General features: G+C 56.7%; 1 protein-coding gene and 1 non-coding gene across 15 annotated transcripts; both read left to right on the plus strand.

The window, feature by feature from the left end:
• Positions 1 to 1,070: 1,070 nt before the first annotated feature.
• FBF1 (Fas binding factor 1) lies at positions 1,071 to 24,236 on the plus strand. 14 transcript variants are annotated; one of them, XM_073797556.1, is made up of 31 exons: positions 1,092 to 1,196; positions 1,621 to 1,697; positions 2,751 to 2,834; positions 3,769 to 3,796; positions 4,592 to 4,633; positions 6,115 to 6,208; positions 6,838 to 6,898; positions 7,799 to 7,849; positions 9,696 to 9,837; positions 10,367 to 10,444; positions 10,964 to 11,083; positions 11,425 to 11,563; positions 11,688 to 11,821; positions 12,420 to 12,519; positions 12,789 to 13,223; positions 14,544 to 14,642; positions 14,987 to 15,075; positions 15,245 to 15,303; positions 16,122 to 16,277; positions 16,420 to 16,520; positions 16,648 to 16,854; positions 17,536 to 17,643; positions 17,725 to 17,864; positions 17,948 to 18,066; positions 19,399 to 19,521; positions 19,756 to 19,941; positions 20,389 to 20,565; positions 20,645 to 20,782; positions 20,895 to 21,012; positions 21,376 to 21,485; positions 22,079 to 24,236. In XM_073797556.1, the coding sequence occupies exons 3-31, from the start codon at positions 2,832 to 2,834 to the stop codon at positions 22,160 to 22,162; spliced, it is 3,441 nt and encodes a 1,146-aa protein (XP_073653657.1). In that variant the 5' UTR covers positions 1,092 to 1,196; positions 1,621 to 1,697; positions 2,751 to 2,831; the 3' UTR covers positions 22,163 to 24,236. The 14 variants fall into 14 exon arrangements, with proteins under 14 accessions (XP_033702827.1, XP_073653657.1, XP_073653659.1 ...); XM_033846932.2 differs by lacking the exon at positions 1,092 to 1,196 and adding an exon at positions 1,217 to 1,232; XM_073797558.1 differs by lacking the exon at positions 2,751 to 2,834 and having other exon boundaries at positions 1,094 to 1,196; positions 6,115 to 6,168.
• On the plus strand, positions 18,395 to 18,499 carry LOC117309831 (U6 spliceosomal RNA). Its single transcript, XR_004524121.1, has one exon. It is a non-coding gene; the product is annotated as a U6 spliceosomal RNA (small nuclear RNA).
• Positions 24,237 to 25,323: the final 1,087 nt, after the last annotated feature.

Here is a 25,323-nt window from a genome sequence, read left to right on the forward strand (position 1 = left end):
AATCCTGAACCAAAGTAACTTGTTCTGCCACATTACTGTCAACTGTTTCACAGATTAGGTAACAAATATGTGATCTTACGCATAATATTCCAACTGATGATTGCTACTTTGTAAACACCATTTTATTTCCAATTGCTGTGGATTCGAGGAAATGACTTGTATCTTTTGGAATGTGTAAATTACTTTGCTACCTTTTCCCCTTTAACTCTTGTGGTTTGAGTTTGGTTCCTAGCTGACGAGATGCATTTAGCATGTATTGTTACCCATCCCTGGCAGGACGTGTCAGTGAGGGTGGGGGTACCAAGGAGGCGCGGGGGGTCCAAAGCGTGAGAATCATGGTTGGACAGCAGTGACCCACCAGCTTTGCTGGGCCTGCGAATAAGCCAAACCACTAACCTCTCCTTTTGTAAAACTGAAAAACCCTTAATAAAATCTGTAATCAACACAAAAAGTGTCTTTATTAGGTGATGGTGTTGGGTTTCATTCTGGCTTCCCAGCTTTGATTTTCATAATTGAACAGGAAAGTCACAGCTACTTTCCTAAGCTTTGGGGTGTGGAATAAATGCATATTTATAGTTTCACCACGTCCGTCTTCTACTCTTGACACATTTCTCACGCCCTCCACCTCTCCGCAAGTCAGCGCTCAGAAGAGAGCTGGAAAAAATTGATTTCCGTGCGCAAGGGGGATGCTAGTTCCCCGACCAGGGATCGAACCCATGCCCCCTGCAGTGGAAGCGCAGAGTCCTAACCACTGGACCCCCAGGGAAGTCCCTGGAAGTGTTCGGTCGTGGAGCCCAGGCCCCCGGCAGTTCCCCAGGGAAACCGGGAGGAAGAAGCTCACCGGCCTTGGATCCCGGTAGCGACCGCTTCGCAAAGGAGCGTTCAGGCAGCTCCTAGCAACGTGTCAAGCCGCAAACAAGAGGCCGGGCGCCAACTAACGGCCGCGGCGAGCCACCCTGGGAAATGTAGTTCATCTCGGTGCCCCAGGTTCCCTTGGCTCCGGCAGGTGAGCGGGCCTAGGACTACAGCCCCCAGAATGCTTCGCGCCTTGCCTTGCTTCCGGAGGCCGGGCGACTGAGAGATTGGCGATCTAGAGGCTCCGAAGCGGGAGGCCTGATTGAGCTGGGCTCGAGTGGAGCCTGGAGCAGCGGATATGTCTGGGACACGTCCAAGCGGCGGCGCCTCCAAGGGGAATGGCGCGTAACGGGGGGGATTCAGGGGCTGGAAGGATCGTAGGTTGCGCTCGGGATCGAGACGGGCTGGGCGCGCGGAGCGGGTGGCGCATGGAGGGGCGGGGAGTCTCGAGACCGAGGGGGTGATTCCGGGAGGGCGCTAACTAAGGGGCGGCCTCGGGATCTTAAAACGCCTGGCACGAAGTTGGCTGAGCAGATGCAATGACGCGATGGTCTTTGTGGCCCTGAGGCCTTTGCAATGCTCCCTTAGAAATTCCCACGGTCTGGGAGGCTGGGAGAGGATCGCTAGGAGATGGCAGACGCCCCTGGATGTGATAAGAGACAAAACGTGTTGAGACTTGTAGGCCGTGAACATGGCATTACAGAGAAAGAGAAACACAACCATTCAGAGTGGCCCCTGTACAGTAACCTCACATAAACTTTGCAGTCTAATAACAGGACAGGCCGACACCAGAGAACTAGAGAGGCCCACCTCCCACTCCTTTCTTCCAAGCTGTGCCAAAGGTCAGTTCTGGCAACGTTGAGGAGGAGGTGGGAGAGAATGATAATTCTGGGGAAAGCAGTTCTCTATTAATGGAGTGAGTCGGATTTACAGTTAGTGTGAAGGGAAATTTTTCCACCGACAGTGAAAATACTATCAAGGAGTAACCAGCATTTGCAGCCGCTCTTTGCTCTGAACGCTGCCAGGAAAGTAGTCAGGGTGTCGCCTGGGAAGGTGTATTGGCCTTACTGCTAGGCACCCACCTCCTTCCTGAGATGGGTACCTGCCATTTTCCGCATTCTCTTTCAGAGTAAGGGATGAGGACCACTGCACTTGTTTCGAATAATCTCCAGGCCTCGAAAAGTTACCAAGGGGACTTCCCTGGTGGTCCAGAGGCTAAGGCTCTGCGCTTCCGATGCAGGGGGCCTGGGTTCGATCCCTGGTCAGGGAACTAGATCCCACATACCGCAACTAAGAGTTCCCATGTGCTGCAACTAAGACCCGGTGCAGCCAGATAAATAAATAAATATTGAAAAGAAGAGAAGAAAAGAGAAGAGTTACCCAGAACACTTCGCTTCTCATCTGAATTGCTCACCCTACAAGGAATTTTTTAATTTATTTTTGTCTGCGTTGGGTCTTTGTTGCTGCATGCGGGCTTTCTCTAGTTGCGGCGAGCGGGGGCTACTCTTCGTTGCGGTGCGCGGGCTTCTCATTGCGGTGGCTTTTCTGTGGAGCACGGGCTCTAGGTGCATGGGCTTCAGTAGTTGTGGCACGCGGGCTCAGTAGTTGTGGCTCGGAGGTTCTAGAGCGCAGGCTCAGTAGTTGTGGCTCACAGGCTTAGTTGCCCCACGGCATGTGGGATTTTCCCGGACCAGGGCTCAAACCCGTGTCCCCTGCATTGGCAGGTGGATTCTTAACCACTGCGCCACCAGGGAAGCCCTACAAGGAATTTTTAATTGATGGAAATGTTTTGATCTCTTGAATGGGTAAAGTGAGAGAAGGCTTGATCAACCTTGGACTCAACCACTGTTAAATCCAAATAATTTTTAAGCAGCCACTTTAATTTTCTTCATTAGGGAGGATGAGCCTGATGGGCAGAATTCGAATGAGCTGGACAGCGCTGTGAAGGAGCTGCAGGCAGCCCCCAGAGCCTTGAGATGGTAGGCAGAATGCAGAGTAGGTGTGTGGAAATGGGAGCCTGCCCTCACCCCTACTCCCACCTCCAAGATCTTAACTGCATGAAGTACTTTGGGGGCTGGGTGGCCCCAAAGAAGAGTGATGGTTAGGAGCATTGATAGCAAACTTATTAATGGGACTTCCCTGGCGGTCCAGTGGTTAAGACTCCACGCTTCCAGTGCAGGGGGCGTGGGTTTGACCCCTGGTCCAGGGAACTAAGATCCTGCGTGTCATGTGACACGGCCAGAGGGAAAAAAAAAACTTCTTATTAAACAGTAAGCAAGCATCTTTTTTGAGCCTCTGAATGTTCATCTGAAAGCATCCTTACAGGGCTTCCCTGGTGGCGCAGTGGTTGAGAGTCCGCCTGCCGATGCAGGGGACGCGGGTTCGTGCCCCAGTCCGGGAGGATCCCACATGCCGCGGAGCGGCTGGGCCCGTGAGCCATGGCCGCTGAGCCTGCGCGTCCGGAGCCTGTGCTCCGCAGCGGGAGAGGCCACAGCGGTGAGAGGCCCGCGTATAGCAAAAAAAAAAAAAAAAAAAAAAAAAAAAGCATCCTTACATGTCTGTCACTGATCCTGAAGAGTCAGGGACATGGAATAGAGGAAAACGTTACATCCTGGCTGGCTGGGAGGGTTTGCGTGTGGCGTGTGGAAATCTGAGGGAAAAGGAGAGACTTCTGCCCACCGGATGGCACCCACAGTGGTGTCCACTGCTGGTTAGTGGGGGCCCTTTTCATGCTCTGAATGAGCCTATTCTCAAAACTCAGGAAACCATAAAGGGCCTCTGTCTATAAATGCCATTGGTGCGCCTTTTCCTCTGGTGACTTGGCGAAAGGCAAAACAGTTCATTCTGCATTGTTGGTTTCAGTACACGTTCACTGTCTCATCTTGTTAATGTGATTTGTTTTTCCCATTTTAGGCACCAAAAACCAAGAAGGGATTGAAAGGTGAGTGGAGATGGAACACCTCCCTTATGCCAAAAATATTTCCCCCACTTTGGGTCCACACATAACTTAGACGTGTCTGTCTGAATGTTCTCAGTGTGAGTCTTGCTGATTTCCCCATAATCCCATAGGCAGCTTTGGTTTTCCTAGGGAATTCCTTATGCTGCCTCATTGGCCCTTGGAGTAATTCAGAAATAAACAACAGATGGGACTTGGGGGAAAAAAATCCTTCTTGTTGAAGTATTTGTATCTAGAAGTATACCGTTGGGGTTAAGGGTGGTAAAGGCACTGAAGCTTGAGCTGAGAACTAATTCGGTACTCACACCTGGGTTTCCCCTACATGCTGCATCGGAAAGTGGCCAAGGTGGTGTGTCTTCAAACCAGCTTGGCAGGGGCGGGCGCTCAGCTGGAAGGGGACAAGGAGACTGTTGGTATGAAAGAAGCTTGTATATATGCCTAGAAATCCTGAACACTTTTCCCAAAGAAGCATCTGGGCTTTGTTCAGAGTCTGGAAGACTGGCTTGTTGGCCAGTGTGTCACGTAGCATGTAGGTTCTACTGAAAAATCTTCACCATCATCCTTTGAGAAAGTTATTTTCAAATTCCACCCTGGGGTCTTTCAACAAAGCATTGTGACTTGTTGCCAGGAGTTAGAAAACATCTCATGGCCAGTGAAGAGAGAGCCAAGCCTAAGTCCCAACCTCTGAGGGCTCTGAGGTCCCGGATGAGGTCTCAAGACATGAGGCCCTAAGGACCATTCTTTCCTCCTGAAGTCACAGTGGCCCCTTTTCTGTTCCAGGTTCCATCGATGATGTCCTTGGTGACCTCCTGGGAGATGAGAGTAAGTGCCCCTTTGCTGGAATCCCCTGATTTAGGCTTGCTCTTTTTTTTTTGAATTGAGATAAAATCCAGTCCTTGGTGACCTCCTGGGAGATGAGAGTAAGTGCCCCTTTGCTGGAATCCCCTGATTTAGGCTTGCTCTTTTTTTTTTTGAATTGAGATAAAATCCACATAAAGTTCACTTTTTTTTTTTAATTTATTTATTTTTGGCTGCGTTTGGTCTTCGTTGCTGTGCGCGGGGTTTCTCTAGTTGAGGCGAGTGGGGACTACTCTTCGTTGCAGCGCACGTGCTTCTCATTGCCGTGGCTTGTCTTTGCTAATGGAGCACGGGCTCTAGGTGTGCGGGCTTCAGTAGTTGTGGCACATGGGCTCAGTAGTTGTGGCTCGCAGGCTCTAGAGCACAGGCTCAGTAGTTGTAGCGCACAGGCTTTGTTGCTCCGTGGCATGTGGGGTCTTCCTGGAGCAGGGCTCGAACCCTAGTCCCCTGCATTGGCAGGCGGATTCTTAACCACTGCCCCACCAGGGAAGTCCAAAGTTCACTCTTTTAAAGTGTACAATTCAGTGGCATTTAGTATATTCACAGAGTTGTGCAACCATCACCACAGTCAAATTCCAGAACTTTTTCATCACCCCATGAAGAAACTCCATACCATTAGTGTCACTCCTCATTCTCCCCTCCCCGACCCCTAGGCAACCACTTATTGAACTTTCTTTCTCTATGAATTTGCCTAGTCTGGGCATTTTACGTGAAATGGAATCATACAGTGTGAGGCTTTTGCATTTGGCTTCTTTCACTTTCCATAATGTTTTCGAGGTCTGTCCACATTGTAGCATTCCTCTCTTCATTCCTTTCCACGGCTGGACGATAATATTCCATTGTATGATATATCTCGTTCTGTTTGGTCATTCGTCAGTTGATAGACATTTGGGTGGCTTCCACATTTTGGCTAGGCTATTATGAATAATGCTGTTATGAACCTCCAGGTACAAGTTTTTGTGTGGGCATATGTGTTCAGTTCTTTTGGGTGTGAATTTAGGAGTTGAATTACTGGGGTATGTGGTAACTCTATGTTTAACTTTTTGAGGACCCGCCAAACTATTTTCCACAGCACCTGTATCATTTTACATTCCCACCAGCAGTGTAAGAGGTTTCCAGTTTCTCCACATCCTTGCCAATACTTGTTATTTTCATTTTGATTATAGCCATCTTAGTGGGTGAAAAGTTGCATCTCGTGATTTCCATGGGCATTTCCCTAATGACTAATTGTTGCTGAACATGTTTTCATGTGTTTCCTGGCCGTTTATATCTTTGGAGAAAGGTCTATTCAGATCTTTGCCCAGTTTTCTTTTTTTTAAATTTTTATAAATTTATTTTATTGGTGGGGAACCAATAAAATAGCTTGGTGGGGAACCTGCAATCCTTTTCCCCTTGACTCCAGTTCTCTGTGACCGAATCACATCTTTTGTTTTCTTTTTTTCCAGCGACACCGCCTGAGAAGCCTGTTAAACTAGCTTCACGTGCCAGAGACGCCACAGGTGCAGCTCAGGCGCTCCCTCCCTCAAGGGCTAGAGCAAAGTGAGCACACGGGGCTGGCCTGGGCATCCAAGCGCTGTTTCAGGCCCAACGCTCCTCCCCCTCCCCCACCCACCTACCACTTTCCACTCACTGTGGGCCCCGCTTCTAGTGTCACCACCTCCCGGTCCTCCCGTCAGCTCCTGGGCAGTGAAGGAGCCTGGAGGAGTGTGAAGAGAACTGAACTGGAGGTCGGAGGTTCTGGCTTCTAGTCCTACATCGGTTATTTACTATGTCAACTTGGGCAATTCCTGAACCTCTCTGAGCCTCAATTTTCTTACCCTCAGAATAAGAGGATAGGCCTAGATAGGTGCCTCCCAGATTGTGTCTGTCCTCCTGAGAGTTGCGAGATAGGGAGACACTTTGTGAGCTCTCTGCCCTCCACCTTCATTTTAGCCCAAGCAGTTCTGTTTTTCTCTCTTACCTGTTGTTTTTAAAGGGCTCTACTGCTGTAAGAAAGTTTTAAAATCACTGCATTAGGTGACCTGTGAAATTCCTTTCAGCAACTCTCTTCTTCCAGAGAAGAGTCTATTCAGGTTCACTTGGACTCTTTAAGCCACTTCTCCCTCCTTAGAATCATCTAGTGCCCTGGGGACCATTCGTGGGTGGGTGCTGACTCTGCCCCTTTGCAGGTCCCTCTTGGAAGATGATGCCTTCAGCACCAGGGCAGGCCTGGCAGGAGCTGATGCTGAGGTGAGCCTGGCGCATTCCCTGCTCCTCACTGACCCTACTTATCCCCAGAGACAGTGAGATGAGTGTTGTGCCGAGGGGCTGCCCACGGAGGTTTAGAAGTCCCTGCGAAGCCAGTTCGTTCTTCAAAGGGCTGCTGGGGCTTCCCTGGTGGCGCAGTGGTTAAGAATCCACCTGCCAATGCAGGGGACACGGGTTCGAGCCCTGGTCCGGGAAGATCCCACATGCTGCGGAGCAACTAAGCCCGCGAGCCACAGCTACTGAGCCTGCGCTGTAGAGCCTGCGAGCCACAACTACTGAGCCCTCGTGCCACAACTACTGAGCCCATGGGCCACAACTACTGAAGCCTGCGTGCCTAGAGCCCGTGCTCTGCAGCAAGAGAAGCCACCACAATGAGAAGACTGCGTACTGCAACGAAGAGTAGCCCCCGCTTGCTGCAACTAGAGAAAGCCTGTGCACAGCAACGAAGACCCAACACAGCCATAAATGAATGAATGGCTGCTGAGTGGACCCAAGGCAGCATCCTTTTCCTTTCTACCAGTGAGATGAGCTAGAAAGTAGAGCTCCGAGCAACTGCTTTAGGCTCGATGTTGCCACTTCTAACTGTGCTTCCCATAATAAACTCCACGCTGTCCAATCACGTGGCTGGAAAGTAGCCTAATTTGAGTCCTATGATGGCTGTGCACTTACTGCTGGGAGGACCGGAAAGTGGCAGTGCTTCCTGGGTGTCCACAACTGGGCAGGCTTGACTTCCTACAATACCTGAGCCCCAAGTGAGGGCAGGACCCTCCAGTTTATGCCCCCTGACCCAGCTCTGCTCCTGCCCTAACAGAAGCAAGGCAACAAGGGCCCTGAGCTTTGTTGGACCTTGACTAACACGCCTCGTTACCTCCCATCTTGTAGGTTTCAGACATCTCCGATGCAGACCCGCAGGCTCTGCTCCAGGCCATGAAGGTAAGGAAACAGCTTGCACGAGATGCGGGGAGCCAGGGACCCGGGGTGGGATACTATTTTGTGCCAAGCCTTCATTCTCCCTCTCATTTCTTCTTTTACAATTTGTATTTCTGAGCCCCACCTCATGCAAGAATGGCATTCATGAGCTCTTGCCCTCCCTGCCCCTCTGGGTATAAATCAGTTTTCCTGGTTTATGGACATTCACCCACCCAGAGACACAGTCACGTCACAGGCCTCTGGTGAAATGGGGCTGCCTCCCGCCGTGAGGAAAGGGGGAGACCGTTTCCCCTAAATCTTGTTCTTTTTTTTTTTTTTTGGCCACACTGCCCTCACCAGGGATTGAACCCGGGCCATGGCAATGAAAGCCCAGAATCTTAACCACTGGGCCACCAGGGAATTCCCTCCTAAATCTTGTTCTTAATCTTTCTCCAGATTTCTCCTCACATCCCCGGCCAAGTCCCCTTTAGTACAGCTGTCCTCTTGTCAGATCGAGCCCCAAGCTGATCTTTGCAATGGAATTTTAAGGCATAAATTCATAAGCACCATCTCATGGGGCTCGGGTGGCCTGGCTGGGGTCTTAAATGTTGAGTGGTCCTGTTTTCTCCCTCCCCTTCTGTCCAGCAGCATCCTCCCACCTGACCTCCGCTTCATGTCCCTTCTGGTTAACCCATGCTGCCACAGGCCAGGGCTGAGTGCTTGCTTTCAGCCCTGTGGGGCCCTGAAGTTTTGGAGTCTGTTTCCTTCTTGGCTCCGGAATCAGCTTCTTTAACCTCAGTTTGAAATTGCTCCTCCCTAAGACCAGGCAGCTGGGCCCCCTGGGCGTGACCCTCGAGTCCTCTGACTAGTCGATAGTGGTGGCTCTGGGTCTCTCATTCCAGGACCACGAGCTGAACCCTCCACCCCCTCTGCTTACCTTTGGTTCCATTATCTTTCCCAACTCACCTTTCTTCTGAATAGTTTTCTCATTCTTTTGTTTCCTCACATTTCTGCCAACCGCCCTTGGAGCACCAACCACACTTATCAAAATCGCCATGCTCCCAGTCTGTACCAAGGGCTTGTGGCAACCAGGGAGTCCCCGACCATCTTCCTCTCCCAGCTTGCTTATGGTGGTTTTTAATGCCCTTACCGTAGACCATTCATTGACCCAGAATAGCATCCTTCTCATACCTCTGCCTCTGTTGTCAGTTTGCTTCTCCCGACCCAGGCAGGCTAAGGAATCCAGATGAAAAAGACATTTTTTTAAAGGCTTTGTATTTTGCAGGCTTCTTCATGCCTCTTTTTTTTTTTTTTCCAGGCCGAGCTGCTCGGCTTGCGGTATCTTGGTTCTCTGACCAGGGAGCGATTGAACCCGGGCCCCCTGCAGTGGAGGCGCGGAGTCCTAACCATCAGACCACCAGGGGATTCCTGAGATCAAATTTTTCTTGACTTTGGACAGAGGGTTATCTTCTTGCCTCAGGTCCCTTGTCACTGCCCGGTGGTAGTCCCTTGGGGAGTCTTAAACCCCAGGATCCTGCTGTTTCGTTTCTACTGCAAATAGCTTTGACATTCGCTAAGCCTTTGTGAGAAGCTGCTGAAAGCAGGTTTTAGGCACCCTCTCATTCTAGCATCAAGGCAGGAGCTGCCGGTGGGGCTGATAGGAGTACCAACCTGAGACCTTTCAGCTTATCTGTGATCGACTATGTTGAGTCTTTGGGCTTTGGCCCTGCCTCTGTCCGTGTTCAGTCCCCATTTGTTCCATATGGAAGTTGGAGGCAACACCCTCACCAGGCTACTCAGAGCATGAGGGTGTTTAGCACCCGCTGGCTGAGCACCTGTGGGGATTCCTCCCCCCTCCCTGCTTTTCCAGGATCTGGATGAAATGGATGCTGACCTCCTGGGTCTGAAGAAGTCTAATCTAGCCTCAAGCAAAAGGTCTGCAAAGGGTTCTGGGAAAGAAGAGCAGCCTAGTCCTCTTAAACCTGCTGGTGTGTTAACAACCAATGAGAAACGTGAGTGAGACATAGGTCCGCGAATCAAGGGACATTTTGGGGATGTGGGCGGTGCTTAGAGGGTAGCTCTCAGCCCTGTGGGTTTTCTCTGCCTGGGATGGAGAGGCCAGGAGCTCATCGTGTGCGTGTGTGTTAGAGTATTTATAGTGGGGGAGGGAGACAGGTTGAGCTTTCCTCCTTCCTACGGCTCTTCCAGCCCCTCTAAGTCCAACATGGCAGCTCCTGGAGAAGCCATTTGAGTTAAGTTGGAGAATTTTATGGTAGCCTGTGCATCTCCCAAACCTATGTCCCTGTTGGAGCAACTTGTGAATAGGGGGCCAGAGGTAGCTTCCAGACCACATTTCCCGGCCAGAAGCCTGTTTGAGAACCGGAGAGATGTAGCCCCATCCCATGGCTGTGTCCACGGCCACAAGCCCTCAGCCTCCAGGTAGAAGTGTGCGCCAGCCCAGTGGTCCCAGTCTTGGTCTGGCAGAACGTAGGCCAGGAGAGATCCAGGCCTGTGACCTTGCCTTCTCTTTGCGCCCTGCAGGAGATGCCATTCCCACCAAGAAGCTATCTCCCTCTCCCACCAGCCTTGGGCATCAGTACAGGAAGTTCTCCTTCGAAGGTACCACAGACCCTGCAGTCACACCTCTGGGGTGCTTCAGTATTGGGAGTGCAGTAGGCTGGGCGATGCTTAGTTGTGTATGTCAGAAGAGGAGCAGAGAGCTCCTGCCGCTGGTTTTGTTCCTCATGAATTCAGGGAGGGACTAATTATGTTCTACTGGCTGGCATGTCTGGGGCACTTATTTGCAAGGACTTTGAAGCCAGGTGTCAAACTGAAGACTTTATAAAGTGTGGGGAAGAGTTCCTTTTCCTTCATGAATGCGTGGAAGTTTTACTTCTCTTCTCATGCCTCAGTGCAGGCCCTGAAGCCCGGGCCACTCTCCCTGCTTCCTCTCCCCTGGCCCAGCCTGGTCTGTGTCCGAGCCCCGCTAACCCAGGCCCCCAGATGCCGAGCGGCTTGTATAGATATCAGAGCGGCTAGAAATCTCCAGTAGAGCAATAACTCCCCTAGCACAGCACAGCGCTTGTTTTCCTGAACGAAGTGTGCAGTCTTCCCTTTGCTTCCCCTTCTGGCCGTGAGACTTGGAAGACCCGTTGGCAGGACTTCTCTCTGATGATGAGGAAGGAATCGCCAAGAAGCTGCCGGAGACGGAGAGTAAAACAGCTTCCGTAAAGAGCCCAGCCCTGGCCAGAGATCAAGGTGGGGTGGGCGTGTTACCCATTCCCGGGGCAGGTGCAGTTGGCTAACTGAACTTTGCGGTGCAGAGCCAGACACCCCACCAGGCAGGGACCACAGGTCTTAGATCCTGGACCAAGAGGTTATCAGTCTCTGGGAACGGGGAGGGGGGATGCAGGAGCCCGGGGGTGGGGCTGTGGGAGTGGGGCTGGGGAAGCTGGGTGCTGTGGGCAGACCAGACACTGCCATGCCCGCTCTTCCACCCAAAGGCCAGGGTTGCAGGGAAACGCCCCCCTCGACCCATTCAAACATCACCGTTGCAGCCAGAAGGCTGTGGGCATTGTGCCCTGTGTTCTGTCCCTTAGCGCCCTCTATCACTCTAACTCCTGGGAACACTCCAGTCCGAAAGAAAGAAGAGTTGCTCTTTGACGATGGGGACGACATCATGGCCACCCTGGGGTTTGGAGACAGTCCCAAAGCAGAGAGGAGGCACACGGGAGACCAGTAAGGGTCCCTGTGAGCGGAGAGTCCCTCCCTGGCCAGGGAAAAGTGAGAGGGAGGGTACAGTGGGGGCCCCCCCAGGAGCCCCTTGTGTTCACATGTACCAGCCCTATGTCCCATCCTGCAGGGAAGGGCCCCTCCCTGCCCGCTCCAAGCTGGATGAGCTGCTGGGTCGGGGCACTGCCGCCAAACTCCTGGCCCGTCCGGGCACCAGGGAGCACAGGGAATTCAAGCTGGACAAGAAGTATCAGCGGCCACAGGGTGAGGAGCTTGTGGGGCAGGGGCGGTGGGGAGTGGACCCCCAGAACAGATTTTACCACAAGCCATGGTAAGAAATAAGCTTTACCTCATGACACACCTTTAATCATTCACGTTTATTACTGAGACAAAAAATGTCAGGAAATAATAGTCACCACATTCAATGTATGTGTTCTTTGACTAATAAATACATTGGTTGCCACTCATTCAATTAGTATTTCCACCTGCTAATAGGCAGCAGCTCACGGTTTGAAAAACACTGCCCTGGACCAGTGTTCCTCCGTTCAGAGCATGGGCCCACGGGCCATCTGTTGAGAATCACGCTCGTGACACGCACGGCTCACCACGCCTCACCTGCAGGGGGTCTGCGGCAGGGCCCGCTGGTACACTCTTAAACAGCTCCTGGGTGATGTTTTGTAGGCTGGAGCCTGAGTGTTGACAGACGCCCAGCCCCTCACCCTGCTTTCTCCACAGCAGCTTCCCTATCACTCGTCTTACCCATCAGGCTGCCAGTTCAGCTTTTCTTAAACAAAGAATTCTGCAGCTACAGAAGAAGAGTTTGAGTCCCCCTGCTCTAGATCACAGGTTCCTTCATTCACAGACAAAGAAGACCCCGGGGGTGACGAGGACTTCACCTTTGGGGCCTATCAGCCCACCGTGGGCTCCTCCGAGGGCCGGCAGTCCCGCCGGCAGTCCGTCAGGTAAGCGGGGCCTGCAAGGAGCTTGGCCTTGGAGGCAGGTTGCCTGCTGGGAAAACGGGCGGAATCCAAGATGTCTTTCATGGGTGTTCATGGTGTTCTACGGACATCACTCAGCTTGCCGCGGCTCTGGCTGTGCAGGGCCCCGGGCATCACGACTTCTTAGCATGGGCCCCATAGTCACCCCCAGCAGTGGAGGGAAAGGCCCGTCAGGGGCCTCTTGGGACAGGCTGCTTGCCCTGCCTTAGACCCCCCACTTCTCTGTCTTGAAGTAGGTTCTTTGAAGGCGGCACAGACCCCAAGGGAGAACCAGGCTCCAGACAGAGCACCCCAGCAGCATCCAGCCCTACCCAGCCCAGGAGGGGAGGTGCTGACTGGCTGGGCCTCAAGGACGAAGGCCTGGACCTGCTCCCTTCCTCCCCGACCAGGGAGGCTCGGAGGGGCCCCCCTCCCGCCAGCCAGCATTCTGCTCCCAGCCACCACTCTGCCCCGGCCGGGCTGCCCTCTTTGGGGGCACAGCCACCAACCGAGGGTACCGGTTCTCCTGCCGAAGGCAGCCAGCCTTCCCAGCCAGGAGCGTCTGGGAAGAAGGAGGAGGACTGGCTGAGCCATGCCCTGTCTCGGAAGAAGTCCCAAGGTCTGTCCGGAGAGGAGCACGACGCAGCCTGTAAGGGCCAGTACTCGGTAGGGGCGCTGCCTTCCGACAGGTAGGGGCTTGGGCCGCTGTCCCTTTAATTTTCTTTTTTTTAATATTTATTTATTTGGTTGTGCTGGGTATTAGCTGCAGCACGAGGTATCTTTGTTGCCACGTGCGGGATCTTCGTTGAGGCGTGCGGGATCTTTTTTAGTTGCAGCACGCGATCTCTTAGTTGCGGCAAGTCGGATCTAGTTCTCTGACCAGGAATCAAACCCACTCCCCCCTGCATTGGGAGCGCAGAGTCTTAGCCACTGTGCCACCAACGAAGTCCCAGGGCTGCTGTCTCCAGTGGAAGGAGGACCCTGCTGTCTCGGTGCCTCGGTCGGGAGTGCCCACAGCGTGCCTCTGAGCAGAGCACCGCCTCTCGGCCGTGCTTCTCCCCTTCTTTAGGTGCTGGGGAGAGTGTCCAGCTCCCTGCCTTTGCTCAGATGAAAGCACGAGGGAGCTGGGGGGCTGCCGACGCTCACTCCCTGACTGCTGTGGGGACAGGTGCTGAGCTGATCGGGCAGGAGACCAAGGGCGCCCTTATGGCAAACACACAGCCATCCCGGTGCCTCTGAGCAGGGGCTCTGTCCACAGCGCCCTCCGGCTGGTGGGACACCCAGTGTCCAACTGCCCTGCTGACCGAGCTAAGGCAGGCAATGCGTGCGCGGGTTGGAGCCGCTCGTGCTCCTGGGGACCCGCTCGTGCTCTTGGGAACCCACTCGTGCTCCTGGGGAGTGTTCGAGAAGGGGAGGCCGCAGGATGTGAGCGGCCCTGAGGGGGCTGGCGAGGCCGGGACTGTCCAGAGGAAGCAGCAGGATGCTCTGCGGCTGGAGCGAAGGGGAGGCGAGGCGGGGCGCTCATGTGACAGGCCAGGGATGTCACCCAGCCCTGGGGTTGGGGTGAATGAGGAGGGCGGTTTGGACCTGGACCTGAAACCGAGGTGATCCCGAGAGCCGAGAAGCAAGGGGGAGCACCAGACAGGAGAAGCGAGGAGCCCAAAGGGTGCTGGAGCCGGCGGGAGGGTGAGTGAGCAGGCCGTCCGCCGAAGCTGAGCGAGCCGCGTGGCCCGGCGCACGGCCTTGCTGCCCGTAACAGGCCCGTGGTCACTCCTGGGACATCAGGCGATCCCAGTGAGCACTGAGGCCGGGACGGGCTACGGAAGGCCAGGCGCTCAGACTTGGGAGGAGAATTACCAAGACGGGATGGTCAGGAACAGGAGGAAGGCTGAGGGGAGGCGGGAAGAGGGGCGGCCACACAGCTTCACTCGTGGGCTTTGTCCCAGCCCGTCTTGGTCCAGCCTAACCCGGACCTTCTCCCTCCTTCACTTTAACATTTACTTCCTCAGCCAGCCTGCTGCCGGCACCCAAGGGCTCGAGCCAGCAGCCGCCGGGGGGACCCCAGGCACGGCAGCACAGAAGCCGCCTGCCCGGCCTGCCGCCTCAGGGTACATTCACGGCGGGGCTGCGGGCAGGGGAGGTGCGGCGGGGTGGCCCGGGCCCTCTTCCCTAGAGCGGCGGACGGCTGTGCTGGGCTCCACGTGGCCAGCGTGGCGTGTGGTATCCCAGACCACGTAGCAGGCCCACGGAGTAAGGGGCCCACGGAGTAAAGGGGTCCCCGTCCCCTTTTCCCAGCTGAGACCTCACTCTTAGTAAACTACCAGCCTCTAGGCCTTTGCAGTCAGTGACCTGAACCTGACATTTTCCTTTCCTGCTTGGCCGACCCTCCCCTGCTCCCGGCGTCCTACACAGAAGGCTCTTCAGCTTGCCACCCCCATTCCTGTGTCTTCAGGTCCCCCGTGACTTGGAAGCCCGCTGCCTTGGCCCTCCACGCGGGTGACCCAGAGAGGGGAGCAGCCCCTGGAGATTGCCCCGGCACTGGTTTGTCTTCTGCTTTGTTCGAGGGGTGTAACTCTGGGTAGAGGAGAGACACTGAGAGCTTCCTTCGGGGGCCGTGGCAGACGAGGGAAGCTGGGCTCTCCCGAGCACACACCCAGCCCGCGGGGCCTCCCTGCACCCCCTGCTCATTGCTCTGCTGTTGATTTTTCAGAGCCTGCAATTGGTTTTCCAAGCTCCCAGGAAGCCCCAGGGCTCTCTGTGCCCGTCCAGGTAGGGAGGGTGAACCAACAGGTGTAGGTTTCGGGCCCATGGAACAATTCTCACGTGCTCAGAGGCAACACCTGCCAAACCCGACAAGCTGCTGGGAGGCACGCGTCGTGCTGTCAGCTAGCTCCCCCGGCGCTCCCCGCCAGCACTTTCCCAGCCACTCCCGGGCAGGTTTGGGTGCGGATCCGCCAGCATCAGTAGGGAAGTGGGTGGCACCCAGGTGGGGGCAGCTGGGAAGGCTCTAATCAGAAAGCAGGGCCGCGGGTGTCCTGCTGCTGTCTAGAAAGCCTCCTCCATCCTTGCCATCCTCCCACTGCACCGCCTCTGTTTCCCAGGTGCAGCGGCGCCGGTGACCCCCGGGCCTGAGGAGGCCTAGCCCCACGGGGGCACCTCCCGGGTAACCCGGAAGTGCCTTTGAGAGGGTGGGTGGTGGGCAGCCTTCGGGAACCAGAACGGCTGTCCGCGTTGGGGCTTCAGGCCTGACAGAAAGGGCCAGGGTCACAACCTTTTGTTGTAGCCAAGGCTCTGCTGGGACTCGGCTGTTTATCCAGGGATCTGGAACCCTTTCTGGGAGGATGCTGTTCTGAGGGCGGAAGGGAGACTCATCTTCCCCAGCGAGACCTGCGAGGGGAGGGGCAGTGACCATTTGACGCTCCCGGGCCTCATCCTTGGCCTCTCGGTGTCACGACCTTGTCCCCGTCTACAGCCCCAGATCAGATACAGGGCCTGGGAGGTCCAGTGAGTGAGGGCCAGAGGTGGGTGAGCTCAGCTGAGTCCCTGGCCCCTACCTGACAGGGAACATCCCTCCCCTTCTCCTCCAGTCCCTGCTCCCAGAGTCCCTGGCCTGGAGCCTGCTGCCCGGCTCCGAGTACCAGCAGCAGCTCCTGGCGGCACAGGCTCAGCTTCAGAGGGGCACTGCCGAGCTTCAGGCCGACCTCCTGCAGAGCCAGGCCCGGCTGGCGGAGCTCGAGGCCCAGGTGCGGGGCAGAGGGGCAGCCGGCTCCGGGGGCAGGGCTGAAGTGGGAGCGGGCCACGTGACGGCCGGACGGCTTCCCCAGGCGGTCTGAGGGACCCTGCACCCCACAACACACACAACCCGTCCCTCCCGCCGTCTCCCAGGTGCGGAAGCTCGAGCTGGAGCGGACGCAGCACCTGCTGCTGCTGGAAAGTTTGCAGCAGAGGCACCAGGCAGACCTGGAGCTCATCGACAGCGCCCACAGGTACTCCCCGCCTCTCCGGCCCGGACTTCCGGTGGCTCATGGCCGGCCCCAGCTCCCGTGCTCTGAGAGGCCCTTCGGGTGGCCGCCGGCACCTCCTGAGCCCCGTGATTGGGTGTGCTGTTGGCAGGAGCCGAGTCAAGGTGCTAGAAACATCGTACCAGCAACGGGAAGAGCGTCTGCGGAGAGAGAACGAGGAGCTGTGTGCCCAGTATCTGTCGCGCTGCCAGGAGGCTGAGCAGGCCCGCGCCGAGCTCACAGCCCAGCACCAGCGGCGCTTGGCGGCCACCGTGCAGGAGAAGGACCAGGAGATGGAGCGGCTCCGGGAGCTGCAGCGGTGAGGGGGAGGCCCGGGGGCAGGGGGGCTGCCTGCAAGGGTGGCCAGGGGAAGCCAATTGCTGTGAGACCCCAAGCCATGGGCTCAGCAGCCTCTGGACCGAGGCTCGACCCCTTCCATTCTGGGAAAGGACCTAGGCCGAGCTCACTGCCCCATCGCCCCACAAGTGGGGACCCATCACTCCTACAGAGCGGGGAGGGCATACCGGCAGGGCCCAAGGTCACTAGCTGTTCGGGCAGGGCCTGGCAGCAGCAAGCAACCCGAGGGCTAACTCAGCACCGGTGAACCCACTCACCGGCCCCATTTCTCGAGCCTAGTAACTAGTTGGCCCTGGAAAAGGTCGTGCCTGGCGCGTTGATCTGGTTACCTTTCTAGATGAGAGCAAAACTAAGAAAAAGCACGTGAGGGAGTTGGCCGACGGGGTAGAGCCGGCCTTTTCACACGGCTCAGACTGGCCAGACACGAAAGGGTTGTCGGCACACCTGTCGAGTGTCCTTTGCTGCATAACAAGGAATCTGCCCCCAGAGAGTGGATGTGGCACTGAGGCAGCAAGACAGATAAGGCAGAGGAGCCGGGGAAAGTGAGGCCGTGCCCGGAGATGGGGAGGAGAGGCCCACGGAGCATGGAGCACCCGGAGGCAGGCCCCTCCCACGCAGAGCCGCCCTCCCCGCTGTCCCCCAGGGCCTCCATCCTGGAGATGCGCAAGGACCACGAGGAGCAGCTGCAGCGGCTGAAGCTGCTGAAGGACCGGGAGATCGACGCCGTCACCAGCGCCACCTCCCATACGCGGTAGGCGCGCCATCCAGGCCCTGCCCGCCTGGCGCGGCCCTGCTGGGCTCCACAGGCCGCCGTGACCTGAGCCCCCCGCAGGTCCCTGAATGGCATCATCGAGCAGATGGAGAAGTTCTCCAGCAGCCTGCACGAGCTGTCCTCCCGCGTGGAGGCCTCGCACCTCAGCACTGCCCAGGAGCGGGAGCTGGGGATCCGGCAGCGAGACGAGCAGCTCCGAGGTACCGCAGGCCACACGTGCCTCTCTCCTGTCCCCCGTGGTGGGAAGGTGGGCGGGCAATGAGTGCCCTGTGGCCGCCCCCAGCGCTGCAGGAGAGGCTGAGCCGGCAGCAGCGGGACATGGAGGAGGAGCGGGGCCGGCTGCAGGAGGTCATCGGGAAGATGGAGGCGCGCCTGGGCGAGCAGAGCCGGCTGCTGGAGCAGGTGGGGCGCGTCCTCCTGCCGCAGGGCCTGTCTCCCCCCGGGCACCCAGGGGATGGCAGCTGTACTCTGACCTCGCCTCCTGGGCCTCGGGACTCTCCTCTGGAATGTCTCTCCTGCCCTTTCCTGCCTCTGCAGGGGCTCCCACCTCCCCACCTCCAGAAGCGCCCCAGGCCTACCCCATCCAGCTCCTACCTGCTCATCAGGGATGCCTGGGACTTTCGGAGAAGTGCTCTTGCCTTCTGAGCTGTAACAGATAACGTATTTAAACTCCCTACGTATCTTCCAGGTATGAGAGCGAGCTTCGTTCTTTAGAAAATCATGGCTTTTCGTGCTCACGTCAGCAGCACATTGTACTAAAACTGGCACAACACAGAGAAGATTAGCATGGCCCTGCGCAAGGATGACGCAAATTCATGAGGTGTTCCGTATTTTAATAAGCGTGCTTAAACAGTTGGCTGTACTTATGGGGACTTCCCCGGTGGTCCAGGGGTTAGGACTCCATGCTTTCACTGCAGGGGGCCCGGGTTCAATCCCTGGTCAGAAAACTAAGATCCCACAAGCTGGGCAGCACAGCAAAAAAAAAAAATTAAAATAAAACAATTGGCTGTACTTATGAAAAAACTCAAATTGACCCCTACCTTATGCCAAACAAAAAAGCAATCCCTGATGGAATTGATCCAATAAATATTTGATGAGTTCAGAAATAATAATACCTTTTCCTTTTCTGTACAAGGTTATAAGGTGATACATCTCATTGAAAAAATTAAAATAACAGGCAACAATAAAGAAAATAAAAATTACCCACTAGCCAGAGATAGCCATTGATGACATCACATATATCCTGTAGACATGAGTACATAGACACAGATGTTTTTACATCGTGAACCGTATTTATTCAGCCCTTCATTCGGTGCTGTATTCAGCGCCTGTCTCGGGCCAGGCTTGTGTGTGCCCTGAGTCCCCTGGCATACGGTGTCATGCCCACCCTGGTGCTCTTTCCCTGTTGGATGACAAGAGATAGGCGGGCAGTGCTGTAGTTGGCGATTCAGGGAGCAGGGATGTTGCTGTTCTTTGGCCCTTTGGAGCCGCAAGGTGCCTCTCTCAGCAGCGGTTCCCGAGCCATCAGCCTCAGCACAGTTAATTCCAGCAGCTGGGCCCCGGCAGGCCTCAGGCTCCTTCCCATTTTCACCGCTCAGGAAAGGATGTGTTTGTGGGAGAAGCCAGAGGAGGGCGGTTTGCACGGCTCCCCAGGGCACGTTCCGGCCTGAATGGGGGCAGGCGGAGCATCCAGGGGGGCGCGAGCCCTCAGCCCTGACCCTGCCCGGCCCGCAGGAACGCTGGCGGGTGAACGCCGAGCAGTCCAAGGCCGAGTCCGCGCAGCGCGCTCTGGAGGAGCAGAGGAAGGTGGTGGCCCAGCAGATGGCCGTGGAGCGGGAGGAGATGGAGAGGGCCAGGGTGAGCCCGGCCACAGCGCGTTCAGCTCCGTCCCTGCCACTGCACCCAGGGGTGCTCACCTGTGCCCTCACGCCCTCGCCCCAGAGTGCCTGCGCCCAGGGATGCTCACCTGTGCCCTCACGCCCTCGCCCCAGAGTGCCTGCGCCCAGGGATGCTCACCTGTGCCCTCACGCCCTCGCCCCAGAGTGCCTGCGCCCAGGGATGCTCACCTGTGCCCTCACACCCTCGCCCCAGAGTGCCCTGCTGGAGGAGCAGAAGTCCGTCATGCACAAATGTGGGGAGGAGCGGCGGCGCCTGGCGGCCGAGTGGGCCGAGTTCTGTGCACAGCAGAAGCTGAGTAAGGAGCGGGCCGAGCGTGCGGTGGAGCGGGCGCTGCAGGTGGACACCCAGCGGGAGGGCACCCTCGTCAGCCTGGCCAAGGTAAGACCCAGAGCCTCCCCGGACAGCGGGAAGCCCAGGCAGCCCTGCCCCTCTCCCCACCCCTGGGCCTCACAGCCCCTCCGTCAGGACGTGTCAGCTTAGGAAAGAGCGCAGCGGTAACGGGAGTATAGGAATTAAAACAACAGTCATCATAATAACTACTTCCGTTTATCGTATCATCGCAGGTACTTTCTACACATTTGCTCATTAACTCCTCATCACGTTCCCGTGACTTAGATATTCTAGAAATCGGATTCCGAGAAGTTGAGCGCGGGGGCGAGGGGCCGCAGCGGGGCTTGGCCCCAGGTCTCCCACCACCTCCTCCCAGAGTCAGGGCGGAGCCGAGCCACAGCCATGAGGCAGGGTGGCCAGCGGGTCCTCGGAACCCTGAGCAGAGCCCAGTTCAGCTCCGGGAAGGAGGCTGCAGAGAGGCTTTGCTGTCTCCAGGAACAGGCAGAGCTGAAGCTCAGGGCAAGTGAGCTCCGGGCCAAAGAGGACCAGCTGGCGGCCGAGAGGGAGGCTCTGGAACAGGAGCGCCGGGAGCTGCGGCTGGAGAAGGAGAGGGTCAGCGCCGCCGCCCAGCGCATCAGGCTGCGCGCTGAGGAGGTGGAGAGCATGAGCCAGGTGCCCAGCGGCTCAGCCCCTGGGCGTGGGCAGTGCACCCACCCCGCCAGCCCAGCTGACCCAGGCGGCCTCCCCGCAGGTGGCCTCGCAGAAGTACGAGGAGGGGGAGCGGGCCCTGCGCGAGGCCCGGCAGGTGCAGGCAGAGCAGCAGGCCCGGCTGCAGCTGGTGCAGCGGCAGCAGGAGCAGCTGCGGCAGCAGGAGCGGCACGTGCACCAGGCAAGGCTCTTCCTGCCTCCCGCTCCCCCCGCTCCCAGGGCATCCCTACCCCCACCCCTGCCCCCAGCCTTCTGCCCTCACAGCTGTGTCCTCTCTGGGGGGACGGGGACAGGAGAATCTGAGTCTGGCCCAGCAGCGGCTGCAGCTGGATCGTATCCGACAGGACCTGCCCTCTGGGCCCGTGGGGCTGCTCTCCAGGGCCCAGGGCTCGGCAGCCTCTGGCCTGAGTGGTAAGTGGCTGCAGGCGGGTGGGACGTTGGCTCGGCCGGCCCACTGGGCAGGGCAGGGCCAGCAACACCCTGCCCACGCCTCCTGTGTGCTCAGGTTAGGGGGCAGCTGGGTTTTAAAGTCATCTTGGGTTTTTTGTTTGTTTGTTTATTTATTTTTGGCTGCGTTGGGTCTTTGTTGCTGGGCGCAGGCTTTCTCTAGTTGCGGCAAGCAGGGGCTACTCTTCGTCGTGGTGCGCGGGCTTCTCATTGCGGTGGCTTCTCTTGTTGCGGAGCACGGGCTCTAGGCACGCGGGCTTCGGTAGTTGTGGCTCAGGGGCTCTAGAGCGCTGCAGTCCCTGACTCCGTCCTCCTTGGCCTTTACAGCCATCATGGCTCCTGTCCCCCCGGCTCCTCAGTGCAGCCAGCTGCCAGCCAGCCTGGGCCCCTCGCACCTCTACGCCAAGCTGGTGCTGCTGAAACACACAGCTGAGCAGGTGAGCTTCCCAGAGCAGATGCCGCCCCGGCCCAGGCCCACCTACTCCCCCTGGACTTAGGGCTCCTCGTGTTCACATTGGGGACAAGCAGCTCAGGCAGAGGCAGGAGGGAGCACAGCCTGGCCCCGGGGAGGGCTGAGCCCACCCCCTGGAGGAGAGCAGCAGCGCAGACTGCTTAGAGGACACGTCACAGAGATGCTCACCGCGTCACTGATGGAGCATTTCCTACATGCCAGGCTCTGTGCCGTGCCTGATAAGCTTGTACCCTCCCACAGCCCTACCAGGCAGGTCATGTTATTGTCTCCAGTTTACAGACAGGCTTAGAGGGATGAAGTCACGTGCGAACACGTGGCCCCACTGGGCGTGAGCGCTGGTGTCTCACTCCAGTGCGTGTGCTCATTCCCTGCCCCACCCCCACTGACTCCCAGAGCCAGGCTGAGCTAGGATGCGAGTGAGAGGGGCCCCGAGGGAGGGCTGCTCGGCTGGCACCCAGGGTCCAGCTCACTCTCAGTCCAGCAACCCCGCGTCCCTGTGCACAGAAACGGGGCAGGAGGGAACCAGAGGGTGGCTGCTCACTCAGCCCTGCCTTTCAGGACCGTGACTTCCTGGAGAATGAACAGTTCTTCCTGGAGACCCTGAAGAAAGCCTCCTACAACGTGACGTCGCATTCAGCCTGAAGGCCCCACTGCCTCCTCAGCAGAGGCCTGACTCTAGAACCGTCCCACTGCCCACCGGCCTCCAGCGCCGAGCAGGGGGGCCAGGGAGAGCCCTGCAACGCCCAGGGCCTGATTACAGCTCTTCCTGTGGACAGGGTGCCAGCGCATTCTTTCCGACACTCCGGCCCGTGCGGAGGCAGGCAGGCGCCCCCGTGCCTCTCAGACTCCCCAGGAGGCAGCAGCCTCTGGGGACACGCGAGGCTGAGGACATCTCAGCCCCACGACACCATCAGCGACGGCGTCGGTGCTCCAGCCCCGCAGACGTCCGGCTCAGGGCCCAGCGTCTGACTGGGCTCTGTGGGCCCCTCGGCCCCTCAGCCCATCGATGGTCTGGGGATCTTTTCGCCTGGGCCTCTTCTGAGGCGGGGGGTCTTCTCGACTCCCTTGCCACAAGGAGTCTGCTGCCCTCCCTGCCTGAGAGGCCAGCAGAGGGAGCGCCGGGTCTCCTCCCTGATGGGGACGTAGAGTCAGGCCGCAAATTTTCAAGAGCCTTCTAGCCTCCTGGCCGAGGGGGTGGGAGGTGCTGCAGGGGCAGGAAGGGCGCTGTGCCCGGAGGCTTTTACCTCACAGACTGACCTGCCCTTGGGACTCAGCCAGCCCTTCCTGCTCCCAAGCCAGCGCACAAAGCCCCCGCCTCGTTCCCAGCTGCCGGGGCAGCGGACTCACCAGCACAGACTCTGGCCTCATCGGCGTCTTCTAATGCGCTCCGCAGAGGCAAAGAGGGGGCTGCGGGTGACAGTGGGGTGTGGGGAGGGACAGAAGGCTTTTCTCCATGCTGTTCACTTGCCACAAAACCCCGGCCAGTGGGAACAAAGATGACAGAGCAAGAGCCCCTGCCTTGGAGGATACAGAGTGCCGAGGACCATGAGGGGCCGCACCCCGGCTGCTGTCCCGGGTGGGGGGCTCCACCCTTCTCCACGTGTGGGCAGAGGGCCAAGGCCGGCCAGAGAGGTGCCAGGAGAGGGGTGGGAGGATTGGTAGTTGTCTCCTGCAGACCCAAGGACTCAACTAATAAAATCACAATTAACCTCTAGAGCGGCTTCTCTCACCTCCCATCAGAGGGGACCGTCTGGGGAGCAGGAAGGTGGTGGAGGAGAGGGTAGTGCCGAGTGGGGTGTGAGCGGGCACAGGTGCATCTCTGCTCTTTTAGAGCAGCTTGCAGAGGGAGCTCATTTATATACAGCCTCTTGGACCCACTAAATTGCTATGTTCTTCTTTTTTTTTTTTTTGGCCATGAGGCTTGTGGGATCTTAGTTCCCCAACCAGGAATTGAACCCGGGCCCTCAGCAGTGAAAGCTCAGAGTCTTAACCACTGGACCGCCAGGGAATTCCCTAAATTGCAGTATTCTTAATGATTGGATTCTTAGAATCTGCCATGGCTCATCAGAGTTTGAACCTGTTTCTTGGAAATGTTTGCTCTGTAGGGCTGTTATTTGCTGTAATAACTCTCCAGCCCCATACTCCCCTGGCTGGACCACAAGCAGGAGAAGGGTGCAATTATCACCCCTACTTCACAGATGAAGGGACTGAGACTCAGAGGTTCAATAATCTGCCGAAGGTGACGCAGCAAACAGCAGAACCTGGATTTGAGTTCTGCTTGGACAGATTCCAAAGCCCCAGGCGCTCAGCCACATCACTGCTGGCTCCTTCTAGAAAAGCTGCTGCACACGGTGCTTCTGTGACAAGCCGCTGCGTGGGGTGGTGCCCACACAGAGGAGGGAAGCATTCGCGTCCCATTAGAAGCCTTGCTGAAGCTTGGAATTCAATCCTCTCAACACACACTTAACGAATTCCCACCTGTGTGAAGGGCCAGAGGTGGGTCTAAGGTTGGGCACAGCCTGGGAGCAGCTGGCATTTAAGCAGTCACCTGACAGATATGTGGGCGATCACAGGCACATATTGGGGGAGGGTGCAGGGAGACCCAACAGGAATGAGTTTAGAATTAGGGGGCAGGTCGACGAGGCTCTGTTTACCTTGTTAAAGTTTGAATTTTTATCTTCAGGGCAATGGGTATTCATTGAAGGGTTTGTTGGTTTTTTTGTTTGTTTGTTTGTTTGTTTTTGCAGTACGCGGGCCTCTCACTGTTGTGGCCTCTCCCGTTGCGGAGCACAGGCTCTGGATGCGCGGGCTCAGCGGCCATGGCTCACGGGCCCAGCCGCTCCGCGGCACGTGGGATCTTCCCGGACCGGGGCACGAACCCGTGTCGCCTGCATCGGCAGGCGGACTCTCAACCACTGCGCCACCAGGAAAGCCCTATTGAAGGGTTTTAAACAGGGTGGAACCATCTTTGTGTTTTAGAAAAAGTACTGTGGCTTTGGGTGGAGAACAGACCAACCGGAGTGGGGTAAGAGTGGGGGCAGGGAAGCGGGCAGAAGGCTGTCTGCCGTGGTATAGGGGAGACGGGACAGCACAGCACCGGGCGTGGCACTGAGGGACCTGGTGCCTGACATGCAGGCAGGGTCAGGAAGGAAGACGTGTCAAGGACGACCCCCAGGTTGCTGTCTTGGGCAACTGGGTGCCCATGGAAGAGCCAAGTAGACACGTTCCACGGGCACTTAGTTACGGTGACACGTTACCCAGTGCCTGTAACTGCTCTGGATCCCTGTCACTGGCGTTGAGGTGTGGCAGGTGGCTTACACACCCCCTTTTCATTAACGTTCTCCCACGCCACAGGTGGGAGACGGCTGCACACAGGAGTGAGTGTTAACGTATCTGCTGATCTTTCTTTTTCCCTTCAAAATTATAAACAACTCCTCAAGGTCATAAACCCAGATGTTCCTTGTAGAAAGAGAAATATTGGTGGAAAGTAATGATGATCAAAGACACTGGCTGGGCTAATACTTCCAGTTTCAAGAGTTATTCATGTTTATTATTTGCCTCAAGTTGATACCAGTGGGAATCCACTGGTATTTTCAAACAGTTAAATTTTCAGTTAAAATTTTCAAACAGTTTCAATTTTCAAACAGTTAAAATCCCAGCAAGCCCCATTCTCAGAGGGTTCTAGGGCAGCGAGAGAACAGGAATGTTTTTCAAAAGTAAGGAATAATGGACAAATAACAGTCATCTGATTGACTAGCAAGCCCTGTGCCTCTGCCCTGGAGGTCCCATGAGTCTTCATTTCT

The sequence above is a fragment of the Tursiops truncatus genome, chromosome 20 (assembly GCF_011762595.2).
Source record: "Tursiops truncatus isolate mTurTru1 chromosome 20, mTurTru1.mat.Y, whole genome shotgun sequence".
Taxonomy (NCBI): Eukaryota; Metazoa; Chordata; class Mammalia; order Artiodactyla; family Delphinidae; genus Tursiops; species Tursiops truncatus.

Coding starts and splice junctions, on each gene's coding strand:
- FBF1 (XM_073797553.1), top strand. CDS start 3,265: ATGCCGCGGAGCGGCTGGGCCCGTGAGCCATGGCCGCTGAGCCTGCGC. Junction 3,352..3,768: donor CAGCGGGAGAGGCCACAGCG/GTGAGAGGCCCG, acceptor TTCCCATTTTAG/GCACCAAAAACCAAGAAGGG. Junction 17,865..17,947: donor GCGAGACGAGCAGCTCCGAG/GTACCGCAGGCC, acceptor GGCCGCCCCCAG/CGCTGCAGGAGAGGCTGAGC.